Source organism: Danio rerio, chromosome 19 (assembly GCF_049306965.1).
Source record: "Danio rerio strain Tuebingen ecotype United States chromosome 19, GRCz12tu, whole genome shotgun sequence".
In the NCBI taxonomy this organism is placed as follows: Eukaryota; Metazoa; Chordata; class Actinopteri; order Cypriniformes; family Danionidae; genus Danio; species Danio rerio.
Window position 1 is genome coordinate 16,455,874 of NC_133194.1, and position 19,636 is coordinate 16,475,509.

At 34.1% G+C, this 19,636-nt stretch overlaps 1 protein-coding gene across 6 annotated transcripts in view; it reads right to left on the reverse strand.

Annotated features, from left to right (window-relative positions):
• Nucleotides 1-8,416: 8,416 nt before the first annotated feature.
• Nucleotides 8,417-19,636, reverse strand: part of hivep3a (HIVEP zinc finger 3a) — a 91,145-nt gene continuing 79,925 nt past the window's right edge. For 3 of the 6 annotated variants that reach the window (XM_005159549.6, XM_073931604.1, XM_005159548.6), the window contains 4 exons: nucleotides 16,996-17,171; nucleotides 16,038-16,139; nucleotides 14,102-14,772; nucleotides 8,417-10,055 (listed from right to left, as the gene is read on the reverse strand). In XM_005159549.6, coding sequence (XP_005159606.1) covers nucleotides 9,483-10,055; nucleotides 14,102-14,772; nucleotides 16,038-16,139; nucleotides 16,996-17,171 — 1,522 coding nt within the window. In that variant the 3' untranslated portion in view covers nucleotides 8,417-9,482. Of the gene's footprint in view, nucleotides 10,056-14,101; nucleotides 14,773-16,026; nucleotides 16,140-16,995; nucleotides 17,172-19,636 lie in introns of those variants that run through there. The other 3 variants (XR_012394973.1, XR_012394974.1, XM_009294139.5) reach the window with 2 other exon arrangements.

Here is a 19,636-nt window from a genome sequence, read left to right on the forward strand (position 1 = left end):
GATTGTGTAAACTGCATGTAATTATTTATAATTTTTTCACATAATGCAAAACTACTTCTTAATGAATTAATACCATAAAAATTATTCAATAATTTAAAATATAAATTATTGAATAATTTTTATGGTATTAATTCATCAGTAAATGGTGTCGTCATGTTGCTGTGACTTCATCCTTGCAGCCAATTTGTGTTTTATTCATTGTAGTCCTTAATTTACAACTCCTAAGTCAGAACTTAAGAATCAGTCTCAAACTTTACTGAAAGAGGCTTTTAGATTCTTTATTAATCTCTCCTGCTCTTAAAAAAGTCCTACTTCTTACTAAGATTTTTTGACACTTAAGTCAAAGTTTAAGACTACTCTTAAGAGCATTTTTAAGAAGTTATACAGCCCCTGATCTTTTATTGATAACTGACTCAAGGCAACATTGTTTTTTTCCTTTATTTTAGTGCATTCACAGCGACATCTAGTGATATAATTTATTAATTACATTAATATTCACATTGCCTAAAATGTTATTAAGCGAACGAGTTTGGGAGGAAATTCAAGAAATGCGTACTGGGTAAATCTGGCAATTTATAGACCATGACCTCAAACTTTATCGTAAATAAACTTTGCAGTTTTTTTTCTTTATTCTTTTTTTTTTAAACAAATCCCCAACAAAAGAGTCTTGCAACGCTCAGTTAAGAGTTCCTGTATTGTGTTATTTTGTAATTTTACAGATACAAGATATTTAATTACAACATTATACTTTATAAATTATAAGTAAATAATAAAAATGAACGAATGAACGAATGAACGAACGAACGAACGAACGAATGAACGAATGAATGAATGAATGAATGAATGAATGAATGAATGAATGAATGAATGAATGAATGAATGACATGCTGGCTCAGTGGTTAGCACTGCTGCCTTACAGCAAGAAGGTCCCGGCTAAACCAGTTGGAATTTCTGTGTTAAATTTGCATGTTCGCGTGAGTTTCCTCCGGGTGCTCCGCTTTCCCCTACGCTGCCCACAGCCCAATATGCGCTAGAAGTGAATTGGATAAACTAACTATGTGTGTGAATGAGTATGTTTTTCATTACTGGGTTACAGTTGAAAGGGCATCCGCTGTGTAAAACATATACTGGATAAGTTGGCGGTTCATTGCGCTGTGGCGACCCCTGATGAATAAAGGGACTAAGCCGAAAGAAAATGCATGAATGAATAAATTAACAAGAAAATAAAATTCTGATGTAACTTTGATCTTTTTTTTTTCTTTTACGTGGTCATGTACCAGTAGAGGGCGTTGTTTATTACCAAACTGCTTTGGCATGCTCTAAACATATTCTTACAGGTCGCACAGTAACATGGCTTTTAGATGGGGTCAAATGTATCCTAATCATGAGGTTAAAGTGCACATAAACATTTCACTGGCTAGGACGACCCCAGCTTCTGTTGGAGTTGATAGTGCTGAACAACATCTTTTGGCCTCTGCAGGCTCATTCCACTGGCTGATAAAGCCTGTTTGAGACAGAAAGTGTAATGCCAGATACACTCAGAAGGAAATACTGACATTTAGCTAAAATATATGTAATTGTGGGCCATGCATTTAACCACATTTAAGCAGTGCTATTTAAGTAGACATTTAAGTAGTACATAACACCTTACAAAATTTATAAACAGGCAACGCAGTGGCGCAGTAGGTAGTGCTGTCACCTCACAGCAAGAAGGTCGCTGGTTCGAGCCTCGGCTGGGTCAGTTGGCGTATCTGTGTTGAGTTTGCATGTTCTCCCTGCATTCGCGTAGGTTTCCTCCGGGTGCTCCGGTTTCCCCCACAGTCCAAAGACATATGGTACAGGTGAATTGGGCAGGCTAAATTGTCCGTAGTGTATGAGTCAATGAGAGTGTGTGGATGTTTCCCAGATATTTGCGGCTGGAAGGGCATCCACTGCGTAAAAAAAAATGTGCTGGATAAGTTGCCGGTTCATTCCACTGTGGCGACCCTGGATTAATAAAGGGACTAAGCCGAAAAGAAAACGAATAAATGAATATTTATAAACAAGTTTATATGTGCTTCAGTACATTATTAAACACCAAAACATGGTTAATGTTTCTAAAGTAATTTACAGTGCACTCAAATTGAAACTTTTTCATTTGCAATTATTAATAAGTACTTAAGTACAGTTTGTTAAGAAACAAAGTCATGAAACTGTACTCAAACTGTACACATAATTGTACTTATGTGACCTTTTACATACAACAGTTTTCAACATTATTACAAAACTTAACAAGTTTTACAATATTGACCTTTTCTGCCTCCAAAAAATGATTTTATCTCACACAGCACAACACATCAGATTAAGTGTTTTTGTCTAGTTTTAAATAATACTCAATCACTATCTTTCGGCTTAATCCCTGATTTATCAAATAATTACTCTGTCATATGTTTTATGCAGGCGAAGCAGTGGCACACTAGGTAGTGCTGTCGCCTCACAGCAAGAAGGTCACTGGTTCGAGCCTCGGTATTAGGTAGGCTAAATTGTCCATAGTGTAAGAGTGAATGAATGTGTGTAGATGTTTCCCAGGGATGGGTTGCAGCTGGAAGGGCATCTGCTGCATAAAAGCTTGCTGGATAAGTTGGCGGTTCATTCCACTGTGGCGATCCCAGATTAATAAAGGGACTAAGCCCAAAAGAAAATGAATGAATGAATGAATGAATGTTTTATGCAGCAGCTGCCTTTAGAGCCGCAACCAGCACTGAGGAACCCCCATACACTCCATCATTCACACACACACACTTATAGACTATGACATATTGTTGTTGTTTTTCCATTTCGATTGAAATAATATTTGGTTATTCTTATTATTATTCATAATATTATCATTATGTCTTTATACATTATGAAAATTACCTAAATCTGATTGTGTTGTCTCTATGGTTTACAGAGGATAATGATGACATTAATTTCATGGGTTCCATCCAGTTCAACAAAAACAACTGAAACCACTCCTAAGTATGTTAAATGTTTCACAAATTTTGCCAGTCATTATACAGTATTAAATATATTGTTTATAAGTACTGTATATGTATATATATATATATATATATATATATATATATATATATATATATATATATATATATATATATATATATATATATATATATATAATATATTATAATTATAATATTATTTGTTTATTAAAATAGCAAGAAATTAGAAAAGCTAAAATTCATAAATAAGAATGTGAATTATTTGTAATTACCATAATCCATAGCGTGGAATAACAACATCTTTGCATATAATATGAAATGGAATCAAGACAGAACACTTCAGGATTTTGTGCATAGTTTATCGAATAAAACAAACATAGCCAAAGAAACAGAAACCAAGTTCTAATCCAAATTCTTGTTACTCGTATATTTCTGATCATTTTTATCCTGTCTGCAGATTACACAAGAGATCTCTGTCTACCTGAATACATCACAACGGGAGGAACACCATACTGACATCTTCCCACATCTAAATAATCAACACCACGAGAACATCTGAACCATCAAGCAGAGCTGTTCATCTTCTGAGTTTGACCACATTCTATAGACTAGTTACTGGAAATGCATGAGTGTTTTAATTTCTGGTCAAAATATTCAACTGACCGTCACGTACAATAAAGAAAAACACACATACACCGCAATGCTATAGAATAGAGTATAAATGCATATAAAAACATACATTTGTACAGTAGGATATCTATTAAGATTTACAGTAGGATATAGATTTTTTATTATTAATGTAGTATTCGTGATGAGTGGAAAATTCCTTAAATGGTTTCATGCTGTAACACAATAAAACGTGAAAACGTGAATTTCATTGGCACCTTATATATAGTTTAATTAAATATGTGTAATAAAGTGTATTCATTTTACCCTACATATCTTACACACGCATGTACAGTACATGCGTGCTTGGTGTGTGTGTAAAAGGTAGACAGCAATCAAGAAAATATACATAAGTCGGGAACATAATGTATCAACACATCAAGGTTTAACCAAGCAAAAAACTTACTCAGATGGTTTAACGAAGTCCCAATAACTTCAATTCTCTGGTATACCCAAAATCTGAAGGACAGTTTATCCGAAAATGTAAATTCTGTCATTATTTATGCATCTTCAAATCTATACCATCATGTTAGACAAAATGTACAGGCTCAAGTCATTTTTAAAATAGTCTAAAAGTGGACCATACAACCCATGCCTTCAGTTTAAGTCTTCTGAAACCATGCTATAGTCTTGAACAGCATTTATGTATTGGTTTTTATATTTGCTGACATACATGTGTAATTTAAATATGCTAATTACATCAATAACTGACATAATTAAGATTGTTGTTTAAAGTGTCTCATGTAAACATCCACTATCCTTGGGACAAAACGTCATATATGAAACAACAGTTTCACATAGATCTAATTTGAAAAAAAAAAAAAAATGCTTTACTTACAGGCGGCAAGAATAAATAATTGTAAAAAGTGATGACAGTATAACATGTTGATCTATTTCTATGAGTAAAAGGATGAAACATTAAACACTGTAGCCAATCCCAGTCCTGTCTGTTTAACAAATATATTTAGCGATCCTACATTTAGATTTTTGCAGTCGTACTATAGCACACTGTAAATAGAGCAAACTTGATGTAAATAAAATGATTGAGCGGTGAAGCAGTCATATTAATTATATGTGGATTTGTGGAGAGAGTGCAGAACTTGAACCTAATTGAAGTGACTGCAGAACTCTTTGTTGTCTTGTATATTCTCTAATTTATTATAGACTACTTAACTAATATTTGAGAGCTAAATTGAGAAAGTCAAATCAATTTGGAGGGTTAGATGTGGACCTGCTGGTTATGACAACATCTCTGCAGGCACTTTGATGTCAAAAGGATATCAAAAAACACATTAAAAATGCAAATCGATTTGATGTCAAACCTTTGACGTCAGTTTAACATCAACACATTGATGCCATTTTGACCTATAAAGTAATGACTCAGAAAGTATTTTTATGTAAGAAAGGTGCAAACTTACACTGGAGTTTGTATCCCTATAATACATGTAAACTACCTTGATCTCGTTGCCGTCAAAAAACATGTACAAAATATTTTTCTGGACAGTAATTTGTTTTAATGTGTGTTTTTTTTTTTTTTTTTTTTTTTTACGACAATTTCCATTTGATGTTGTTTTGACATCAAGGTAGTCAATTGACATTAAAGGTTCAAGAAACACTCAAGTATTATTTTGTGATTTTAGCATATTTGTGTGTGTTGAGCATCAGTTAATACAATGTTAACATCTGTCAGCTTTAATTGTGGAGAAAACGGGATAGTTTTGAGCTTTTGTCAACTAATTTCATTTTCTGGGTTTAAAATCATTTTTGGGCTGGGATCATTTACATTTACATTTACATTTAGTCATTTAGCAGACGCTTTTATCCAAAGCGACTTACAAATGAGGACAAGGAAGCAATTTACACAACTAAGAGCAACAATGAATAAGTACTAAAGGCAAGTTTCAGGTCTGTAAAGTCTAAGAAGGGAAGTGTTAGTAGTTGTTTTTTTTTTTTTTTTTTTTTTTTTTTTTTTTTTTGTACAATTAGTGTGATATTCAAAGAGGCAATTGCAGCTTAGGAAGTGAAGTGGAGACTAAATAGTTGAGTTTTTAGTCGTTTCTTGAAAATAGCGAGTGACTCTGCTGTTCTGATGCAGTTAGGGAGTTCATTCCACCAACTGGGCAGATTGAGCGTGAGCGTTCGCGAAAGTGATTTTTTCCCTCTTTGGGATGGAACCACGAGGCGACGTTCATTCACAGAACGCAAGTTTCTGGAGGGCACATAGATCTGCAGAAGTGAGTGCAGATAAGAAGGTGCTAGGCCAGAAGTCACTTTGTAGGCAAACATCAGAGTTTTGAATTTGATGCGAGCAGCAACTGGCAGCCAGTGCAAACGGACTAGCAGCGGAGTGACATGTGCTCGTTTAGGTTCATTGAAGACAACTCGTGCTGCTGCATTCTGGAGCAGTTGAAGAGGCTTGATAGAGTTAGCTGGAAGCCCAGCTAGTAGAGAGTTGCAGTAATCCAGTTTGGAGAGAACAAGAGCTTGAACAAGGAGTTGAGCTGCATGTTCAGATAAGAAGGGTCGGATCTTTCTGATGTTATAGAGTGCAAATCTGCACGATCGAGCAGTTCTAGAAATGTGGTCAGAGAAGTTTAGTTGGTCATCAATCGTTACTCCAAGGCTTTTCACCATTTTGGATGCAGTAATGGTTGCCCCATCCATCTGGATTGAAAAGTTATGGTGTAGAGTCGGGTTGGCAGAAACTACTGCGAAGTTCAGCTGAAGATGATGATCTTTCATCCAGTGTGAAATATCCAACAGGCAGGCTGAGATACGAGCTGGAACCGAGGGATCATCAGGATGAAAAGAGAGGTATAGCTGGGTGTCATCAGCATAGCAGTGGTAGGAGAATCCATGTCTCTGGATGACTGGTCCTAGAGATGATGTGTAGATGGAGAAGAGAAGTGGCCCAAGAACAGAGCCTTGAGGTACCCCAGTGTTTAGATGCTGTAGGTTGGACACCTCTCCCCTCCAAGACACCCTGAATGACCTGTCAGAGAGATAAGATCTAAACCATTGTATAACAGTGCCCGCAACGCCCAGTGACTCAAGCGTAGATAGCAGGATCTGGTGGTTGACAGTGTCAAAAGCAGCTGACAAGTCCAGCAAAATGAGGACTGATGATTTAGAGTCTGCTTTAGCCAGTCTGAGATCCTCCACGACCGAGAGCAGGGCAGTCTCAGTTGAGTGGCCTTTCTTAAAGCCGGATTGCTTGTTGTCCATGAGATTGTTTTGAGTAAGAAAGTCCAGGACTTGATTGAACACTACTTTCTCCAGAATCTTGGCCATGAATGGAAGCAGGGATACTGGTCTGTAGTTTTCAAGTAGCGTATGGTCCAGGTTGGGTTTCTTTAGCAGTGGGGTTACCCTAGCCTGCTTAAATGTAGTGGGGAATAAACCAGAGTCAAGAGATGTGTTAATTATGTGAGTCAGTGTTGGTATGACTGCAGGAGAGATGGCTTGCAAGAGATGAGAGGGAATGGGATCGAGTGGACAGGTGGTTGCATGGCTAGATAGCACAAGTTTGGACACCTCAGACTCAGAGAGCTGAGAAAAAGAGGTGAGTGTGTGTGGTGTTGGTGTTGTATCTTGCGTGTTTGTTGTAGGTGCAGCAAATTGAGCACTGATTTTTGCAGTTTTGGTGCAGAAGAATGTAGCAAAGTCATCAGTAGTAAGTGTGGAGGATGCGGGTGGAGGAGGAGGATAGAGGAGGGAGGAAAATGTTTTAAAAAGTAGGCGAGGATTAGTGGCATTGTTGATTTTCAGACGGTAATACGTCTGCTTTGCAGATCAAAATCTGTGACATAGCGTGAATTTGCCTGTCCAGTGATGTTATGTCGGTTTTTCATTATTATTCATAGCTGAGTTTTCTTATCCTATGAGTAGGGTTAGACAGAATCTGCAGACATTTTTTGCTATTTCTGCGCAGAATTTAAAAAAAAAATCTGCATATTTATGCAGAATGATTTTGGGAGAATCATAACTAAAAACTTTTTATATTAAATAAAAACATACCGTTTTAAATTTATTTAATGTTTACAATGCAAATCCATATAATAGATCCACTTTATTTGGTAAATTTATTTGATGTTATATGAGCAAGTCGCTCATATAATATCTTTACTATAAGTATTACTCTCTACTATATATTACTTTACAAACTGTAATTTAAATTTAATTTTAATTTGTAATATTTGTCAGATATACTATTAAAATTAAATGAAGTAAATAAACAGAATCAAATATGGGCTAAAAATCTGCGGAAATCTGATGAATTGTACATCTATGAATTGTACATCTTTGATGTATCTGTCAGGGCCGATACAGCAAAGCTGTTGGTTTGCAACAAGCATTTTTGTCAGGAGAGCTGTACAAGAATTGGAGATGATAGAACTTTGTCTCTTATCAGTTGAGTTTGTTATCATTAAGACAAATTGCCTATTTCGATGTTGCTGTGTTTGCATATGTTTAAAATTTTCGGCATTACTGGCAGTATTAATGGTTGAAATATAGGGCAAGAGACCTGATGCACTGCTCCACTGTGTCCTGGGAGTTCAGGAGGAGGGAATTGCTACTCCTTTAAAGTGTTTATATAAACATGATTATCTTTATAATGATGTAACAAATTATGGTTATATATATATATATATATATATATATATATATATATATATATATATATATATATATATATATATATATATATATATATATATATATATTACGAATAACACATGTAGCTACTGTTTATTTCTTTGCATTTTAACTTTGTAAACTATAAAATCATGGGTCTTCTCACGGTTTGTGTCTCAACTGACAACAGTTGATCACTCCCCTTTTATCCCCTGTTCTGTCAGCCACGCCCAGTCCTCCCTCTGTCTCAGCACTCCACGCGCAGCATGAGGCATTATTTGTTTAAATCTGAGGTAGACTTGAGCTGAAAGAGGGGGGGTTTCATGACTCTTCAAATCGATTTGCATTTTTTAATGTCAGACAGTATTTTTCATTTATTTAGATAGCCAAAAAAATCATTCCCACTTTCTCAATGCAGCTCTTACATATCATTTAAAGGAGCTTTTTTATTTAAATGCAAAAAAAAAAAAAAAACCCTCTTTGAAATAATAACAATTAAAATATTAATTCAATCACAATAAATAAATGACAATACTGTTGTTTTTTTTAATCCAACAAATAATTGTGTTAAAAGCAATGATAACCAAATAGAATACCCCCTTCTTCTTCTTTTAAACACAAGCATTTAAATATGCATTCAACAAAACTGCAAACTGTTAATAAACCAAACTATATTGTGTGCTACTGTGAATTTCATACAGTATATACAATATAGTTAAATATCTTTATATTTTTTGGTGTAAACAGGCCATAAGATTAATTTATTTAATTATAAAATCACAATTCTAAACTTTGCATCATATCTATATGATGCATCTATATATCTATATATCGCTGAATGTTATCACAGGAGGGAATTTGTCAGTTTTTGTCAGTGAAATATTTGTTTAATATGTAAATAATCTAAATATAATGCTGTAAGCTTTACTTTTCAACCATTTTCACTTTAATCATGTTGCAACAGATAGTCTCGAATAGTGGAGGCACTTTTTTGCCACAATATTGAATTTAGTTTATTATTATTATTATTATTATTATTATTGCCCTAAACCCTCTTTAATTTCCAACCATGTTAAAAGATAACCAAATGCATTTTTGTGTGGAAAAAAAAATAAAAATTGCAATATTCTGCCAAACATGCAGGTTTGGAGTAATATGCATATAAACAATGACAGACATTTCATTTTTGTCTAAACTTCTCCCTCAACACTTAGCATCCATAGATGTTCTTGAGCCGTCTACCGGCTGAGTTTTCTTGGGACTTCGAGAATGCTTTCTGTTATTTTTTTGAGAGATACTCTTCCAGGTTGTCATTGCGACACTGGGAACTTCTTTTTTTCTAGAAAAAAGCTCTGCTTGAACCACTCCATGGATTTGCTCTTTGTCCTCATCAGAGGAAGCTTCACTCTTGGAGCTCATCTCCACCGCAGGCTCTGTAAACACTATCAGCTGATTCTTCCGATGAGGAACTTCACCCACAGGACTCCTCCCAGCGCCTTTCTCCTTGGTCAGCACAGTGACAGTCATCTGGGCTACGCTGTGGTTCAGAGATGTACTCCGGAGGAGCATATTGGAGCGTGGCTGCACCATCTGGATCCCGCCGATAGGAATGGTGAGGCTGAGATTGGGAATCATCACCTGAGGCTGGGAGTGCAGAGGCAGGTGACTTAACACACGCTGGCCTTCCCTGGGCTGCATGTTCCTGGACAGACGCCCGTGTGCTGGAGGCCAAGACTGGGTCATGTTGGTCCTTCTGTGAGGACTGTGTGTTTTCTCCTTGAAAGGAGACAGAAAAAAATATTTTAGTGAATTCACCAAGTGGTCTGTTGGATATTGTAGAGTGACCACTAATGCAGTCATCTTTATTCTAGGAGCAGGACGTTCTTTCTAAAGAGTGTGGTAAGTCTTGTTTTGCGGATTTAGCTAAAGATAATTCTGGTTCATCCCAAATTAGTATTTCAGACAGTTGATGGTAAACAGATGAGTATATATTTTTAAGTTCAGCCATCATTTCTTGGGTTGGTATGGAAGGTTTTGGTTTTAATTGTATGTAAAGACCGGTGGCCTCGCTGCTATTTCTGATAAAGGTGTGACACTAAAATAACACACAGTGTGCTTTTAGAATCAGGATATTTGTTTTTGCGTGTTTATTTTGGCTGTTTTTGGCTGTCTTGTTTTCAGATGAATAGCTTTTTGTGCTATAATAAAAATGGTCTTTCTATTAGTGGACTAAAACAAACTTGACAAAGAAAGAACGATCCGCATATTTAGTTATGAAGACAGGAAACCCACAGTTTACTAACTGAAGCGTGGCTCATTCAGAAATATTTTCCAAATATATATATTTTTTTGTAAATCTGTGTTGTGCTTAAAAAATAATAACCAGGACCCGTATTTATCAAGCGTCTGAGAATTACTTAAAAGAATACAATTGACTTAAGAGTAAAAAAAAACTTGTTGGCACAAAGCTGCACTTAAAGGTTACTTATCATGCATTTCATTCATAATTTTAGTGAAGGGTAGGAAAAAATTCAAGTGTCGTTTTAGAGGTGATTCACAACACTTATCTGTGCCACAAATGGATTTTTGCATGACGACCATGACACCATTTCTTAATTTAAGGACATTTTCTAAATAATTCATGTAATAATAATTCACACATTAGGGAATTTAAGATAATATATTACAATATATACTTGACATTGGAAAGGAAACAACACGTTAATATTTGTACCAAGTTTTATTAATAACATTTTTAACCAGAGTGCTGTTAGTGGTGGTGTGACCAACCTCAAGTCATTGACAAATGATGGGCTGTCTAAATCAGGGGTGCCCGAACTTTTTGGGCTGAAGCTAAATATACCATACAAAACTTTAATCGTATTAATCATTATAAATATATATTTTTTAATTTTATAATATACTTCTTACAATAAAACCATAAACAATCTCATTTATAACACATTGGAGTTCAACTGAGTTTTACTTGATAGGGAATCGAATGTGTCATAATTGGGTTTTTTGCTACATGCCACTCATGTACAGTTGAAGTCAGTACTATTAGACACCTTTTTCATTTTTTTTTCTTTTTTAAATATTTCCCAAATGATGTTTAACAGGGCAAGGAAATTTTCACAGCATGTCTGATAATATTTTTCCTTCTACTAAGGTCTTATACGTTTATATTGGCAAGAAAGCAGTTTTTAACATTTTTTTGAACACCATTTTAAGGACAAAATTATTAGCCCCTTTTAGCAATTTTTTTTTTCCGATTTTTTCGAAAAAAACATCGATATACAATAACTTGCCTAATTACCCTAACCTTCCTAGTTAACCTAATTAACCTAGTTAAGCCTTTAAATGTCACTTTCAGCTTTATATAAGTGTCTTAAAAAATATCTAGTCAAATATTATTCACTGTCATTATGACAAAGATAAAATAAATTTTATTAGAAATTAGTTATTAGAAATGAGTTATTAAAACTATTATGATTAAAAATGTGGTGAAAAAATATTCTCTCCGTTAAACAGAAATTGGGGGAAAAAATAAACAGGGGGGGGCTAATAATTCTGATTTCAACTGTATATTTGTCCATAAAATGTCTAAAAAAATTGTTTTGGGGTTTTATGACCCTTTCAAAATCTGACTAATTTGCAACATTTAATTAAAACATTTAATTTCTGTTTTGCTTTTTTAGTAGCTCAGCAACAAACAAACAAACAAACAAACAAACAAAAGGTTATGTTAAATTAAAAATGACAATCTTTATTTAAGGGATTTGCCTCAACCTTCCCCATCAGTTGTCGCCATCTGATTGGTTGACGGACCAAATTAAAGGTTAACCTGGGCCAACTTTGGCCTGTAGGCCCTAGTTTGGGCATCTCTGGTCTAAATGATACCATTTGATTAACTGCTTGCTGTCAAGCATATAAAAATCATTATTGCTCTACTGAAAGATTTGTATAGTTCTCTGTCTCCAAACCAAGGATCTGCAACCTGACGGTGAATCACTGTCCGGTTGCCAATTTTTTGCAGTGGAAGTTTAGTCAATTGCACTGCTCGCATTTCACTACTCAGACAACAAGTCATTAAAAAATGTGTGTCGCACAGTTCTCTACTCCACAGCACCACCACAAGCCCTTACTGCCAATTCCTAAGCACTTGAGAGACCTCTCAAACTGTGACAAATAACTGGAAGAATAAGAGGAATTCTTAGTTTTGAGAAATTTGAAAACTTGTCTTCAAACTAAGGTTTGCAAGTAGGAGTAATTTCATGTGAGGCACTTTGAGAAGCTTGATAAATATTGGCCCAGACTCTGGAGATCATTGCTGCATTCTGTAGTACAGCGACATAATCGATCAAGTCCATTACGTACCGGACATTGAGAGGTTGGTGTAGACGTTAAAATGTAATGAGTTATTTATTAAGAAATACAATTAGTTCTCTTTCTAGCAACAACTGCTCATGCATGCACATTTACTTCGTTCTAAACCTGATGCCGTACGCCATCGTACTACAGGGTTGTGATATAAACTGAATTATATTGGCTGTTTTTGAAAAGGAGGAGGAGCTGCTCTGTGCCCCGCCCTGTCTTCTTGCTTCAGGTGAGTTTACTCAACAGCGTCAAACAAAAATGCACATTCAAAGCACTTCACAAGACCTTTAAGAATTTAGTAGCTGAGACCTAGTCTTAACACTTAAGGGTATTGCACACAGAATCCAAAATTTTCATTTGTAATTTTTACACAATAAAAAAATTACTTCGACCTTAAGTTGTGTAAATCGTATTGACAAAGCCTCTGAAAACTTAGTTTGTCATAAACTAAGACAAACTGGGTTCAACTTTTTTCTGCTTTTTGCATCTAAAAAAAGTGCTTTTAGAGTTGTTTTGACAGTTCAGAGCCACCATACAATTGAAAAGCTAAATACAGAATGTTGTCATTTGAGCTACAGTACAGATAACTTTATAACAAACACAGTGCATAAAATAAAGACAAAATGTGGTAGATAATTGAGAACCCTACATGCTGGATTCAGTAACTGGCGCATCTCTCACCTTCTGCTGCTTGGTGTGTGCCTGTGTACGTGCATGTGTGTGTGCGTGTGTGCGTATGTCCATATATTTGACGTACTGCATCAAAAATATAGAAAGAGACATTATAATATTACAATAGAAAGCATGGTCTGCTTTCGATCTGTTGCTGTCAATGCTGCCGCCATCTATTATAATCTCCAGTTACTGCCAGTCTCTGTTCTGGATTTGTTTATGTACGTGAATGTGTGAAGTATCACAAGTATTGTATCAAAATTCTATTGGGTTCCTGAAATAAACTTTTCATTTTGGGATACTCTGGCGCAGTTCTTTGATAATGAACTGAACTCTGCTTCCTCAACGCAGTGTGAACACAATATGTAACCTATTCCTCTTTCTTTTTCTACGTTGGAGAAAAGAGAACAAAGTATTACTGTTACTAACTCCAAAATGTTGTGCATTTTTTTTCGCAATTGATTAATTAAGATTCATCTAACTCAGGTTTGTTTACTTCGCATATGAATACGAAAAAAAAAAAAGTATATGAAATTTTTAGACTCCCGTATGCAAAGGCCTTTAAAAAAGCTTATGAATCACTCTTATTCTTAAGTTTAGCTTAAGAAGACAATTTATTTCTATGCTTAGAAATTTGACACACTTAAAAGTTCTACTCTGTGCAACTTCATACATACGGCCCTTGATTTCGAATGTGTCTTAAGTGATCTTATCACAGTCTGCACAAAAATGAATGCCCATAGAGCATGAAAAAGCCACATGAAGTCACTCACCGTTTTTTTCTTGAGGTTTAACCTGTTAGGTGAGGCTTTTGTTGAAGCTCTGGGTCTGTCAGCTTGGTACTGAATAGTTACACTGGCCCCAACAGTCAACGCCAGGGGACAACTGGGAGACGAAGGCCGTATGGGGGACAGGTCTCTAATGGGGGACACACGTCTCTCGGAGAAGGATGAAGTCGAGCGGTCAGAAGGAGACAATGAGGACAGACAGGATGATGGAGACAGACTTAGTCTTGGAGAAGGACATCGTAGAGGGGACATGTCCCGTCCAGGAGACTGTGGTAAAGCAGGGGACATTTGCAGGCCAGGAGAAAGGCTACGGATTGGGGATGAGCACATTCCTGTGGTGGGATCAAGGTGCAAAAGTGTCACTATAGACTTTGTTGTCTTCGGAGAGGAAGCTTCTCCATAGTGGCTGGGCTTTCGAGGGCTCATACTGACAGGCGGTTTGGGATGCTGTTCCCAGCCTGGGTTTGAAAGGCCTAAGATGTCACACGAGCCAGAATCATCTCTGGAGATGGACGTCCACTTGGATGACGAAGAGGAGCATGAAGTCTGCTCGTCACCTTCATCATTATCCTCAGCTTCGTCATCGGACTCTTCCGCATCCGAGAACTGGTGTTCTTCCACTTCCTCTGTCTCAAGGAAATGTTTAGCACTGTCACCTACAGCACAAAAGAGTCACAGAATCAGCATTCCACAGAAATTATATACAATATATTTTTAAAACAACAAATACATATATTATTTTGCATTATTAAAGGCTGTGTGGAATACTTGAATCTGATCGGTCAGCCACAACATTCCTAGGTATGTTATTCCCAGATAACAACCATCAAAACTAAGAACACAGGCTCATCCTGTGAACTTTGAATCATCTTGACTGTGCAGTGAATGCATCTGTGTCCATATTAACATGCTTGTCTGTCACGGTACTGTTTGGTGACATTTTGTGACTGAATAAAACAAAGGTTAGTGCATGCTTCATTCAGCCATTTTTATTTCTGTCAGCTTTAGCTTTAGTTATGAAATTAATAAACTACTGCGACTCAGAAATTGTTCTGTATAATTTTTTTTTACATTTTGTACAAGTAGCAGTGTATTCAGTAGGATAAAGTATATGTAGATGATGAAGCCCTCTGTTTTGCATTGAGCTGCTGATAAGCCTATAACTTTTGTTATAACAAGCCACTAGATGTACTTTATCCTTTATATATCATTATATATGGCATTTTATATTTGAATGAAGCACTGATAATGTTTTTTCCTCAAAATTTTGGATAAAACTGAGTTTTTCCACCAACTATATATTTTTTAATCTTCTGAACTTGGTACTATAAAATCTAAATTTACAGTTTTTATTTTTATGTGGAATATTGTAGAAAAAAGTATAAATTATTTACCGTTGCCATGCATTATTTGGAAAAATAATGTGCTTTTGTAGTCTTTAATTAAATAGCTCAGCATACCCCAACCGTACAATAAATTCTTTAAAGACTGAATCAAATCCCAACTTTTATCATTTTTTTTCACATTTGAGAAGCTGTTTTACTTATCTTTATCACAATAAGAAACCAAGTACAATCTTTAATACCAGATTTTAAAAAATTGGTATTGTAACACCTAAAAATTTGCATAAACATGCTGCCATTTTGTTATTTTATGCACCAAAACAATGCTCTTAATGACATTATTATTTTAGTTAGCAAGAAATGTCATCTGTAGTCTACAAAATTAAAATGTTAAAATTTAAAAATAAGCGGTCTCTATTTTTTAAAGTCTTTAATTAATGTATAACAAACATAAGTTACATTTTATTTATTACATTTTTTAAAATATTTATTGATTATTTTTTCTTCTTTATTTTTTCATCCTTATCTTCATAACTTGACATCAAAATACAGCACTTTTTTTCTCACTTTTTTCTCACCTCCTTCATCTGTCTCCAGCTCACACTGGACTGGTCCTGGAGCAGGTCCCTCTGGACATCTCTTCCCATGAGCCTTTGACTTCATATGTTTGGTTAGATTCCCTGAGGAAAGCAATATGAGAGTTTCAACATGGGAAGGAAAAAAGAATCGTATTTATATAGTGCATCCCTGCGAGAGTACAGGTGTTGACTCAGTTATCCATGTGCATATAAACAAGCTTTACTACTGATACGATAACATCTAAAATAATGCATTATAAATTTATCATTTATATTATAATATATTATAAATTTCACAAATTACAAAAATTCAAATGATAAAGAACTGGCAAGTAACATATTGCATTAAACATGACTTTTGTTTTATAGAAAGGCTAAAATAGTGTTTTGTTGGCTAAAATGTATTTGGTAAAATATACAGTTCTTCAATGTTTGTTAAACTGTATTTTAAACTGTATTTGTTAAACTGTGTTTACTGTACTATATATATATATATATATATATATATATATATATATATATATATATATATATATATATATATATATATAATTTGAATTATTTTTAAATTAATTAGTTTGTTTAAAATAAATTTTAATTATTATTCATTAGATTATTCAATTATTTGGTTTTATAAACAGCTTTCTATCACTACAGAGGATATCAGAGAATGTTTTATTTTAAATAAATCTTCTAAATCTTACATAAATCGTACTATAAATTTTACAGATAATTTTAATTGTATAATTTTATAATTCTTTCATTCTGCGTACTTCCGTTTTCCTTGAAGTGAAAGACAAAACTTATTTCGGTCATATATTTTTACACTAACATACAAAAGAGCATATATAAATAAGTAAACTAATTTAGTTTTATTTTAACAGTGACATTATTAGTGTAATGTGAACAGACATGTACTAAAAACCACAGATCTCCATTCATCAGCATTTCAGCATACCTTTGGTTTTGAAGGCAAAGTTACAGTGCTGGCAGACATAAGGTCGGGCGTCCGTGTGGAGTCGTATGTGTTTGCGCAGCATGCTTGGTTTCTTACAGCGTATTCCACACTCTTCACATACATATCGACCTCTTCCTCGTCCACGTACATACACATATTCCTCACTTGACCTGTAGCTGAAAAAACATAACATAACAGCTGAAAGAACATGTTGTGTAAATCTACGATGCAGGGTTGGACCACGATCAGACAGGAGTCACAGACAAATAACAAAATTAAGGAACACACACAAAATAATAATAATAATAATAATAATAATAATAATAATAATAATAATAATAATAATAATAATAATAATAATAACTGACCAAAAAGTAATGACAGCATATGATATTGAACTTATTCAAATAAGCTAACTATGTTACAGATTATTTTAAGTCATATAAACTGTTTTAATCAGTTTAATCTAATATGTGTTAAATTACTTGAACTTAAGTCATTTAAATTACAAAATTACTAGTGATGAAAAGAGTACTGAAAAATCATACTCAAGTAAAAGTACAGTTACTTGCCTAAAAAGCTGATGCGTTTGCATGTAATTTATGGATGTGTGTAAACGTAACATTCTGTAGTGCATCGAGTTATTGCTCAGCAATTATACAACATCATAAGACGTTAATATAGGTTTGTTTTAGGTTATGATGTCAGGTGACCAAAATTCAAGGTCTAGCCAATGTCTAAGGGCAATGTTATTTTGATGTCCAATAATGAAGTGAAAAATTTTGATATCTGATTAATTTTAGGTTTTTATAAAGTGACCAAAACCCAAGTCGAGCCAACATCTTAAACCAACATCCTATTGACGTCAAATACTGATATTTATTCATCAGATATGGCAACCAAAATCCAATGTCTGATAGATGTCATAGTGGTAACATCCACACAAGGTCAAGCTGTAACATCATTAGACGTTGCTATTTGGTTGGTTTTAGGTTGTGTAGGTATGTCATGATGACAATGAGGCCATGTTTAAGGCCATTTTGTTCATCATACAGTAAACATCCATCATCTTCTCATCAGTGACACGCAGTCTAAACATTTTCTGGGTCAATGCATGTAAAGATTTTGGACATCTTCTTGGACACTTCTAATTCTTCCAAACAGTTTTCGGCAATTATAAAGCGCACATGTCTTGAGGTAGCTCATTATGATGCGATTTACCTTATATGTGTGATTTGATTGGAATCACAGGACAGATTTTTCAAATCCTCATAGACAAGAAAAAATAAAGTAGTGACTGCAGGTTAAAGGAAAGTAGTGGAGTGAAAGTACCGATACGGCACTAAAAATGTATTCGAGGGAAAATAAAAGTACACTTTTAAAAAGTACTTAGTAAATCCAATTCCTGAGAAAAACTACTAAATTACAGTAATTTGGCTATTTGTAATTAGTTACGTTACACCACTGCTTGTAAGGTTAACTTGACTAAACCTAAGAAAATAAAGATTATTTTATAGCGTAATATAAAAAATAAAAAATAAAAAAACTACAGACAACCCTAAAATATGCATTTCTTTTGAGACTGCATTTATTTAATAAGGAATATACAAAAAATTGTAACAATATGAAATATTATTGCATTATAAAATAAATGTTAAACAATAGTTATAATCAAGTTTCAGATTCATTTCTCCAGTTTTCAGAATCATATGATCCTTCAGAAATCACTCTAATCTGAATTATTATTATCATTATCATTATTATTATTATTATTATTAATAGCAATAGTAATAGTAATACAAGCAATAAATACTGGAATAATAATAATATATATATTTTTACATTTAATAAATGCCATCTTGAACAAAATAATTTACTTAAAAAAAAAACATGACTACCAAACTTTTGATGTTTAAATATACTTGTAAGTACACATTTGTAGTTTTGTGATTTCAATTTAGCCCATTATGTTAACCTTTTGAAATTAGAAAATATTAACTTTAAATGTTAAATCAAGTTACACATTACAGTTACACTTTTAATTAAGTAATGTGTTTTAGTATTTTACATTTGACAATCGAAACAAATTATTTAAAGAAAACACACAGTTATTGCAGCAAATATTTATCATGAACTTTAAAGTAGGCCACATGTGATATGGGTTTGGAAAACATGCTGACGCTTCAATAGAAACATACATTTTGGTCATTGACTATGTTTAAATAGACATCAGTATTCGAATGATTTGCCTTAGTCTGAATAAGACAATAATAATTAAGGTGTTTACATGAGTTCCTTTTTGAATGTTCCTTTCTAAAACCCGTTTCACATGTTAAAGCACATAGTTCGATTAATGTCATATGTCACCATGCGATACACATTTCCTCCAGAGTTTCATGTAATTTTGTAAGTTTCATTTTTTTATTTGTTAACTTAAACTGCAGTTTGGCACTTTCACTTTTATTCAGGAACATTTCATGCATGAGAAGAAAAAAATCTTTCCATTAAACAGAAAACGGGAAAAAAAATAAACAGTGGGCTAATAATTCAGTGGAGCTAATAAGTCTGACTTCATTCTATTATACATATATAAGCTAAACAAACATAATGTAACATAAAAACAGCACACACTGTAAGTCCT